The sequence below is a fragment of the Taeniopygia guttata genome, chromosome 2 (assembly GCF_048771995.1).
Source record: "Taeniopygia guttata chromosome 2, bTaeGut7.mat, whole genome shotgun sequence".
NCBI classification, from domain to species: Eukaryota; Metazoa; Chordata; class Aves; order Passeriformes; family Estrildidae; genus Taeniopygia; species Taeniopygia guttata.
This window is the reverse complement of record NC_133026.1, coordinates 62851304-62861921: the sequence shown is the minus strand read 5'-3', so window position 1 is coordinate 62861921 and position 10618 is coordinate 62851304. Positions and strand designations below refer to the sequence as shown.

General features: G+C 49.7%; 1 protein-coding gene across 2 annotated transcripts; it reads right to left on the bottom strand.

Annotated features, from left to right (window-relative positions):
- Positions 1 to 1100: 1100 nt before the first annotated feature.
- Positions 1101 to 7933, bottom strand: LOC140682513 (uncharacterized). 2 transcript variants are annotated; one of them, XM_072925183.1, is made up of 2 exons: positions 7783 to 7933; positions 1101 to 5824 (listed from the first exon to the last, which is right to left on the bottom strand). In XM_072925183.1, the coding sequence occupies exon 2, from the start codon at positions 2869 to 2871 to the stop codon at positions 1141 to 1143; it is 1731 nt and encodes a 576-aa protein (XP_072781284.1). In that variant the 5' UTR covers positions 2872 to 5824; positions 7783 to 7933; the 3' UTR covers positions 1101 to 1140. Both variants share the same exon structure in this region, with proteins under 2 accessions (XP_072781284.1, XP_072781285.1).
- Positions 7934 to 10618: the final 2685 nt, after the last annotated feature.

Here is a 10618-nt window from a genome sequence, read left to right as displayed (position 1 = left end):
ATGGCAGATGGTGGGGCTGTGCTTCCATCCCTGGGGCAGTCGGTTCCAGGTGTACTGCACGCCCCTCCAGGTGAAAGCAAACTGAGGCCTGCATTCTGCTGCCAGAGGAATGGAGAAAAATGCATTAGCAATATCAATAGTGGCGTACCACTTCGCTGCCTTGGACTCCAGCTTGTACTGGAGTTCCAGCATGTCTGGCACAGCAGCGCTCAGTGGTGGAGTCACTTCATTCAACGCACGGTAGTCCACAGTCAATCTCCATTTTCCTTCAGATTTACGCACAGGCCAGATGGGGCTGTTGAAAGGTGAGTGGGTTTTGTTGACCACCCCTTGGTTCTCCAGCTCACGGATCATTTTGTGGATGGGGATCACGGCATCTCGATTCGTTCGGTATTGCCGGCGGTGCACCATTGAGGTGGCAATTGGTACTCGTTGATCTTCTACCTTCAAGAGGCCTACTGCAGATGGGTTTTCTGATAGTCCAGGTAAGCTGTTCAGTTGCTTGATGCCCTCTGTCTCTACAGCTGCTATCCCAAATGCTCACTTGAGTCTCTTTGGGTCTTTGAAATACCCACTTCGGAGAAAGTCTATGCCTAAAATACATGGGGCCTCTGGGCCAGTCACAATGGACTGTTTCTTCCACTCATTTCCAGTCAGGCTGATCTCAGCTTCCACTGAAGTAAAATCCTGTGATCCCCCTGTCACACCAGCAATAGAAACATGTTCTGCCTCCACATATTTTGATGGGATTAATGTGCACTGTGCACCAGTGTCGACCAAAGCTTTATATACTTGTGGTTCTGATGTGCCAGGCCAACGAATCCACACAGTCCAAAAAATACGGTTTTCCCTAGCCTCTACCTGGCTAGAGGCAGGGCCCCTCTAAGCCTGGTTATCCTTCTTTCCTGGGGCATATGTCTTGGAGGTTCCTTCAAGGGGATCGAAAATATCGTCATCATCATCATCATATACGGCAGTTTGATTATGAGTCACTGGAGCTGCTTCCCTTTTGGTGAAAACTCCTTTCGGAGTCTTGCCTCCCTTCAATTCACGCACCCGTTGTGCTAAAACACCAGTAGGTTTCCCATCCCATTTCCTCATATTTTCTCCACAATCACACAGGAAGAACCACAGCTCAGCTCATGAGATGTGCCTTCTCTCGCCATCTGGGGACCGTCTGCGTTGGGTACCAGGACCTCTGATTTGTATTGCTGAGACTTGGAGAAAACCTTCTTTCATCTCCTCCCTGAGTTTCTTATGATTTTCCTCTATCTCATCTTTTAGATTCTGCAGACATGCTTCCACTGCTGCAATTCTGGCATGGGTTGGGCCGTGTACAACATCTGCATATGCTCGGAGCTTCTTTGCCATATCGAGCACAGTCTCTTCACCTTCATCTCGCTTCATTATTGCTGCAGCAGAAGCATATTCATGTGGCCCAAGTCTTACAAGTTTTCGCCACATCACGGATGTACACGGTACCAAGTCTGGATTTACAGTATCTATATCATCTGAGAAGACAATCTCTGCCACTGCCATTTCTCTCAGACGTTGGATCCCTTGTTCTATAGTCTTCCACTGGGTCTGCTGCATATAAAGATCATCTGCACACAGGTATCTTTGTGCTACACTTTCCAGAACCCGTGCCCAGAGGCTGCGTGGGTTAGCCCCCCTCATCATTCCTTGGTCAATGACAGGATCATGTGATAGGGATCCCAAATGTCTCGCTTCACTACCATCCAGAATTGTAGCCTTGCCTGCAGCATCCCAAAGACGGACCAACCAACTAATTATAGACTCATCAGGTCGTCGAGTGTAATTGTTTCTTAGGCCACGAAGGTCCTTCAGGGAATAGGACTCAGGGGTGACTTCTGATCCTGCCTCAGTTGCCCTAACTCCGGCTTTTGTGTCAGTAATTAGCTTTGAGGGTCCTTCTCCTGGATCATCATCATCAGTCCCTGGCTGGTCGGTTTTGCTTTTCTTCTTCCCCGCAGCGACTGCCAGTGGCTTAGGATTACTGTCTGGTTTAGCTACAGCCTGAGTAACTGGGGTGTTGTCTGCAGCCTGAGTGACTGGGATAGCTGCTGGTTTATCTCCCTGCCCCCCTTCCTCTGTCTGCCGGCCTACAGTATCTAGCAGTGTGCGATAAGCATAAGCCAAGGCCCAGCTTATTGCAATGATCCTTTTCTCATTAGAGTCATCATGGCACTTCTCTTTCAGATATTTCCCCACTTCAGCTGGGTTTTGAATTTGTTCACGTGGAAAATCCCACTCTACAGGGTCAGAAAATTCCTTCAGGATCTGGCCCATATTTTCCCATTTTCCACACCACTCAGGATTTTCCACACCTGGGTGAGGGGCTTCATCAGCTCCTCTGGACATCTCAGCCTTCACTCTAGAGAAGCTGCAGGCTGTATAAAGGAAGTTTACTAGAATAGATACCAGAAAGATGGTCTCTTTAACATTCAGGGGAAACTGAACATTCTCAAAAAGTGACATAACAGATTCAAAAGAGAAGAAGGAAAGGAGAGGCTGGAAAACCTCATGCCCTGCTCCTCCTCTAACAAACTGGGTGCAATTACTAATAAACCCCCAGAACATACTACTGGAACTAGGATGCAGGGTAGGACAAAAAAACCATAAACTATACATATCTTGAACAGACTCCAGTATCTTTACAAGCACCTTATAAATCACTATCACCAAGCCCAGCTCAATAGCTATTTTAAACTGTGCTCTTCTACTGTAAAAACTACGTGTAAGGGACAAGAATCCTAGTGACCAGAAAAGTACTAAAACCTCAAAAAAGCCTAGAGACCAGAACCACATTAAGGACTCTACCCCAAGAGACATTATGAATGTAAGCAACATGGCTACTGACTGCTTTAACCCACTACAAAATAAGCACAACCAACATCCAATCAGTAAAGGAATAAAGGCTTTTTCTACTTTTTTTTTTTTTCGAGCCCCAGTAGTTGGGCGCCAATAAATGTATTTGTCCTGGTTCAGGTCAAATTTGGGGAAAGAACCCTAAAAGGGTTTCTTTTAGGAAAGCAGACTCAATCGGCCCCTCCCCCCTCTACCAACCAGTTCGGGAAGGATACTTCTTTGGAGGAAAGTGGAAAAAAACTGTTTATTAAACAAGCAATTTTAAACAATATTAAACAATAAAGCTTCTTGCCACTCCAAGAGAGAGACAAACTCAGGAAAAAATCTCCTGGGTTGCCGCTGGGCTCACTCAGTCTCTGATCAGTCCCTCCGGTGCTGGAAATGCTGCGGTCCAGGCCCGGCCCGCTGGGCCACAGGTGCTGCTGTTGCTGCTCTTCTGGTGTTTAGTCCAGAGCAGCTCCAGAGAAAGGGAAAAAAAAAAAAAACAGTCCAGGGAACTTCTTTGCCTCAGCTAGCTAAAAACTAACTAGGAAAAGAAAAAAGGAGAGCTCTCTCTCGCTGTCTGTCCACCCGCAGACGACACAGTCCAGGAGCAGGAATGTGGAGGAGGGAGTGCAGTTCTTGAAAACAAACTTCGCGCTCCTTCCCCCCTCCCTTTCACTCCTGGAACAAGTCTTAAAGGTGTAGAACTTATTATTCAATATAAACAGAGCAGACGATTGGGGATAAAGGCATTATACAGTCAACCTAGGACACCGACAAAGTGACATCAGGAACCTGGGCTGGCGAGTTTTCTTTCCCAGGGAAAAGTGTCATTGTTAGCTGTCGCGGTGCCTGTCCCAATGTCTGGCTTGCTTAGTGCTTGCAGGCACAGCAGGCAGCGGGCACCACCTTCCTGGGCCACGGGTGGCAGGGACAGTGGCTTGTGGATCTGAAGCCACCAGACCCAGGGAGACACAAAGCGATGCTGACAGAAACGAGAGGAGTCGTCCTGATGGAGGAATCGTTTATCCAAGTTTATTGGAGAGCTCTGAGGAGTGACCTCACCTCAGGGGAAAATGCCTCCAAAAAGCCCCAAGCACTGTGTGCAAGGGGTTTTGAAGAGGGGTGGAGGCAAGGGGAAGGGTCAATAACAAGCCAATGGGGATAACAGGGGGGTGTGACAACTGCGTGACGAGCAGGTAGGGGTTCCAATAAGGAAGGGAGGGAGGAGGGGACCCCGGAGACCAGCCTATCACCCAAGGCCCTTTCTAGGTGAAAGGGAGGGGCCTCAGAGTAACAGACAGGCCCCAGGGAGGGGTCAGGGGAATGACTCAGCGGGTTTTACATATCATATGGGTGGAGGGAGGGAAGACTGACAGGTGGAGGGAGGAGGAGGAGGAGAGCAGGACCATTTTACAAAAAACGGGTACAGATACAGCCATAAAAGGGGGAAAACCTAAAAACACAACCCAACAACTCCCCCTTTTTTATTTTAAACAAAACAAAACTAAAAGGAAATAAAGTCCATTAAAATGATGTGAACTCAATTCGGGGAAGGAATTCTGAGTCCAGGTAGGTGTCCACGAACCAGGGCTGGCATGTTGGTGCCGTCTCCCACCAAGGTCCATCCTGCTGTTCTGGCTCCGGCAGGTCCTCTGCGCCTCCACCGGACTCTTAGGCGGGGAGGAACGCGGCTGGGTTTGCTGTATATATGGTCAGTGCTTTGGCGATAAGGCTGGACACCACCCGTCTCAGAATCCCGAACATAATCAGGACTAGAATGAGAATAAACAAAATCAACAAACCAGTTTTGATAACCGAGGATACCCAGCCCGAGATGCCCCAGCCCCCGAAGATGTTGTTCAGCCAGTCCCCGGTTTCTCTTTTGATGTCTTTAATCATGTTCTGCATCTGGCTGATGGCCTTCCGGACATCCCCAGCCTTGGAAGTTAGGTTCATACAGCACAGGTCCTCAAACTCCTCACAGGAATGACCGTGAAGGAGGAGTAAAAAATCAATTGCTGCCCTGTTCTGAAGTGTTGCCTGCCTCGTAACCTCCTCATCTGATAAGAGCCCAGCTAGGGCAGTTGATGTAATGTTTGCCTGTTTAGCTACCCAGCATTCGATGCCAGCCAATTCCCCGAATGCATGGGTGATTGCCACCCAAGGTAAAAATGCAATGGTGGCAATGCCTTTTGGTTTTGACCAGTGAATTATCTCAGAATTACAATTTTCATCCAAATTGGTAAAATCTGTATCTCTTTTTGATCTGCACAATTGTGATATTTTGTTTTGGTTCTGCCAATGAGAAATTTGCGTCTGGTTGAGTGTAAATAGGCTCAACTGCCCGAAAGTACAAGGGCCTCCGATCAGATGAGGGGGGATGCCGGCCCAAGCCCAATTGCCGCAAATGAGGAAGTTGCCTTTGGGTAACACATGAGGCCGATTATCTGTGGTGGAAAACATTGGAATCCGGCACCATTCCTCATCGGTATATTCTTTAATATGCTGTTTGATTTCAATATCAGGTCGGGCTTGGGGATCAGGGGTCACTGAGAAGTGTATGCAGGTAAAAGCAGGGGAGGAACGGAGTAAATCTAGTTCTTGCAGGTTCTGATCCATAATGGGGAGCAGTCGGACCCAACTCCTCCATGTGTCCAGCTGGCAGATGGTGAAGGAGTGGGCCTTTCTGCTGGGAGAGGCAGTAGGGTTAGGGAAGGTGAGGCAAAACCCATCTAGTTTGTATGGGTTCCCCATGAGGCAGGACAAAAATGGGTCAGCAGCTGAAGATGTAGATAGACAAATATGGTCTTGTCCCAGGGCCTGTGCTAATGTCTTCCAGATGTTGTTCTGGGGCTGGGAAACGATCCAGAGGCAGCCGGCGACGGCGAGGCATAGCAGAATGATGACCTGAGCCAGAAACATATCGCCTTGCTGGGGCCTCGGGTTTGGGCTGCAAATAAACAAAAGACAAATTAATAAGGACGACTCAAATGGAGTTGGTCCTTCGCCTCCTCCTCCAGCAGAGGTCTCAGACTTGCGGACTGGCCTTACTTGATTTTGTTTGGGGATGTAAGGGCACATCCAGTTTGATGGGACCCATTTTAACCCTGTGGGGGTAGCTACGCATGCATACCCCCGCCCCCATGTGATCAAATCAAATGGTCCTTGGACGTGCCAAGTCTCTGGATATTTTAGTAGGACCAGGGGCTTCTCCTTAAGCTCCAACTGCGGATGGCTCCTAAAGTGCTGCACAATCGGAGGATTCAAGTTTTCAAATGCACAGTTTAAAAAGTTTAATGTGAAAAGTGTCTGGGCCAACTGGATATGAGGGGATTCCACCTTCATTGTCCCTCATTGGTGTAGAATAATCTTTTTCAGACTCTGGTGGGTCCTCTCAACTACCGCCTGACCTGTCAGGGAGTGGGAGATGCCAGTTTTGTGTTCCACTCCCCATTCCTGCAGGAAGCTTTTGAGCTCCCTGGAACCATACGCTGGGGCATTGTCCATCTTGATAACCTTAGGAACCCCCAGCACAGAGAAAGCATGGATGAGATGATTTTTGACATCCATAGCCCTCTCCCCTGCATGGGCAGAGGCATAGACTGCACCAGAGAAAGTGTCCACTGACACGTGGACATCTTTGAGTCTGCTGAATTCTGGGATCTTGGTAACATCCATTTGCCACACCTCACAGCTATGAAGGCCTTGGGGGTTTGCCCCTGTGCTGAGCGCGGGCATCTGGTGGCTTTGGCACTGGGGACATGTCATCACAATGGCCTTGATCTGGTCATGTGTGAGGTGGAACTGCCACACCAGGTCAGGCACATTTTGATGGAATTTCTGATGGCTGATCCTGGCTTGCTCAAACATATCAGGGAGCGGGGTCATCTGGGCTGGGGCTGCCAGGGCATCTGCTCTTCTATTGCCCTCCATGATGAACCCCGGCGGGTCTGTGTGTGACCTGACATGCGTCACGTAGAACGGTTGTTCTCGGTGGCAGACAAGATCTATTAATCTTGAGAGCAACTCATAGAGAGCAGTGTTGGACACCTCCTGCAGTACCGTGTTTTCCGCTCTGGACACTACACCGGATTCATATGCCGAATCAGTAACCAGATTGAATGGTTCAGGGAACCTCTCAAATGCCCTGATGACTGCGGCCAACTCAGCTACTTGAGGTGATCCTTCCACCTCGGCAATATCTGCCTCCCACTGCTGAGTTTGAGGATCCCTCCAAGTCATGACCGACTTGTGGGATGCTCCAGACGTGTCCATGAAAATGGTCAGAGCCTTGAGTGGTTGCCTCCTACTCTGAACCCTTTTTAATGACAATGAAAATTGTATGTCCGAATTAAAAATTTTGTGGGCTGGCCAATGAATAGAAATTTGGCCAGTGTAGCTGTCCAATGCAAACTGCAGGGACTCGTTTTCTTGGAGTAGGTGTTCCAACATTGCTTTAGTAATTTGGTTCGTACTCAGTTGAAGAGGTACGTGAATTATGTCAAAATCGCACCCTGCCAACTCCCTGATATGCATCTGCACTTTGTGGATGAGGTCAGCCATCAGTTCTTGTGGCGTGATCATTCTTTTGGACCAATGATGGCTGAGGAAGACCCACTCCATGATTAAGAGAGGATCCCTCTCACCTTGGTCCTTCCCCTTGGTGACTTCGTGCCATTGAAAAATCACCCTGTGGAGGTGTGGCAGCTTACCAGAAATGATGAATCTGAAGGGCAGGCCCGGTTGGTATCTGTGGGCCTGCTTGGCAGACATGCACTCTTGCACTTTCTCCAGCACGTTCTTCACCTCCTGGGTAAGAGTCCAGGGGGAACTAGGCCCCTCTCCCCCTTCCAATAAATTGAAAAGGAGGGCTAGGTCTTCAATGGCCATACCTAGCCATGGTCTTACCAGTTCAAAGACCCGCACAGTTGCTGAAGATCCGCTAGGGTCCGAACTGAATTTCGGGTTTCCAATTTTTGAGGAACAATGGTCCTCTTGGTAATTTCAAGCCCCAGGTACTTCCAGGGTGGCATCCGTTGAATTTTCTCCATCTGAAGCGTGAACCCTGCAGCAACCAATGCATTGGTTGTCAGATCAAGTGCATAGATAAGCAAATCGTCAGTGGGGGCACACACCATTATGTCATCCATGTAGTGCAGGATGATGGCGTCTCCTGCAGCTACATGGACGGGGGACAGCAAGGAAGAGACATACCACTGGCAAATCACTGGGCTGTTCTTCATGCCCTGGGGCAAAACCTGCCAGTGATATCTCTTCCTTGGGGCTTCTTGGTTGATGGTAGGAGCTGAGAAGGCAAAACACGGGGCATTTTCAGAGTGAAGGGGAATTTGGAAAAAACAATCCTTTGTATTTATGACAACCAAATTCCAATTTCGGGGGAGCATTGCGGGGGACGGCTTCCATCCCTGGTTGGAGAGACCCCATATCCTCGATTACTTTATTGATTTCTCTGAGGTCATGAAGGAGGTGCCATTTGTCCTTTTTAGGTTTTTGTATAACAAAGAGAGGGGAGTTCCACGGCGAGGTGGTCTCCACTATATTACCCTTGGCAAGTTGCTCCTTCACGAGCTCATCAAGCGCCTTTAATTTCTGTTTATTGAGCGGCCACTGTTCCACCCAAACTGGTTTATCTGCGAGCCAATTCAGCTTTTGGGTGGGGCACCTCTCAGTGAATGCTGCCCGAAAAAGCTGGGGGCCTTAAGGAATGTCAATTTTTGCCCCCCACTGGGCCATCAGGTCTCTCCCCCACAGGGGTTCCGTAAAGTCTAATACTAATGGGTGTATAGAAGCCAATTGCCCATCTGGCCCCTCAATTTGCACAGCGCTCCGAGACTGTTTTGCCAATTGCATGCCCCCTATACCCTGAACTCGTCCACCAACGTTTTGCAGCTCCCAATGTGACAGACAATCCCGACTGGGGATGATTGCCACATCTGCCCTTGTGTCCAGGAGCCCCTGCATTGTTTTGCGCTCCCCGCCCAGGTGGAGGCCACAGGTGATTTTGGGCTTGTCCTTCCCTAGGACTTGTGCCCAGCAAACAGATGGTAATAGCTTTCTGTGTAGGGCAGTGGCCTGTTCCCGGTCCCATGGTGGTTCAGGGACCGGGATGTCCTGGGCAACTATTTGTCCCTTGGGGAGGAACATGGGTGGGCAAACACAATACAGGGGAAGCACAAATTGGCCTGGGTTTGATGTTACCAATCCAGGCACAACTGTGATCTCCTGGGGTGTGTATTTAGTGTCCCCGATGACAATGTACTTACATCGCAGTCGGCTCCAGATACCTGAATCCTCCAGGGACACTGAGATGAAGTGGTGATCCACGTCCCGTAAGTGCAGAGGTTCCATCAGTTGGAGCCTGAAGGGGGTGAAATTGGAGCAAGTGGTTAAAATGGGTCTATGATGTTGCATAGGTCCAACATATAGTTGACGCGTATAAGGTGTGAGTCAACTCCAGCAAGTTTGTGTCCTGATTGGTATTGTAATGTATGGTCCATGTGAGCATTTGCTGTTGGGTCCCTCCTCCCTGCAATGGAAATGGGCCCACCAAACTTGTGTCAGAGCGCAGGGTGGGACTGCGCTCACATACTAGTTTTTTGAGGGCCCCTGCTGCCTCTTAAACTGCTGTAACTCATTTTTCAAGGGACAGTTCCCGACCCAGTGCCCCTGTTTCCTGCACAAGAAGCATCTGTCCTGGAGCGCCCTGGGTGTGCAAGGTGGTGGTGCATGGTTGTATCAAGGGAGTGGTGGCGGGAAGGCATCAGCGGTGTAAACTCTTCTTGCTGGTCTGGGTTTTGATGGGTGCCCTGCTGGCAGTGGCTCTTCAGTGGATTCTAGGGTGACCTTCTCTTCACACACTTCGAGCATGTCCTGCAGGGTCAGCAGAGGCTCCATGGGTAGACTCAGGATAGCTGCTTTGCAGGGTGTGTTGGCGTTCTGAGCTGCCATCTCTTTTAGCACTTCTTGTCGTGCCCGTTCTTTTATCTGCAACTCCACTGCCCTGTGAAGACACTCTACAAAATCTATGAATGGTTTGCTAGGGGCTTGGGTTATTTTAATATAGTTTTGTATTTGGCCCTTTGGTTTTAAATTCAAAAAGGCCTTTTCAGCCGCCTTGGATGATTCCCAGAGAGCCACCCGGGAGATTTCTGCTGCCTGCCCTGCCCCCTCAGCCCACTCCACCTGACCACAAAGGTGGTCAATGGAGAGCATACCTCCCCCTGCATCATTTGTGGTGGCCGGGTTTTCCCAAAGGTGGAACAGGGCATCCTGGACCTCCTTCTGCCACTCTGCCTCCCACCGCAAAAATTCGGTTGGGGTCAGCAAGCAGGAGAAGAGCTGGCAGAGATCAGCAGGGGTAAAGTCAGCTGAGAGGGTGGCCCTAAAGATCCCCCGGAAGTGCTCGCTTTCTCACATGAACTCCTGTTGCACCTTGCATAGCTCTTTAGTTGTTTGATAGGGCAGCAGGGTCCACTGGGGGCAAATGCCTCCCTCGGCTTGGGGGATATAAGTTACAGTGGCCGCCATGAGGGGGGTGCAGGGCTTACTGGAGCATGTGAATTGGAGGCGTGTCTGGGGAAGGGACTTGGGGAGGAGGGAGGAGACGGGAAAGGGGAGGAGTCGGGGAAATGGGAGGAGCTGGGAGACAGGAAGGGGTTGGAGGGTGAAAGAAAGGGATTCTGGGGAGGGGAAGAGCAAGTGGTGGGAAAACCCTCGTGGCACC

Excerpts from the sequence above, each read along its gene's own strand:
- LOC140682513 (XM_072925183.1), bottom strand. The coding sequence starts at position 2,871 with ATGTTGCTTACATTCATAATGTCTCTTGGGGTAGAGTCCTTAATGTGG.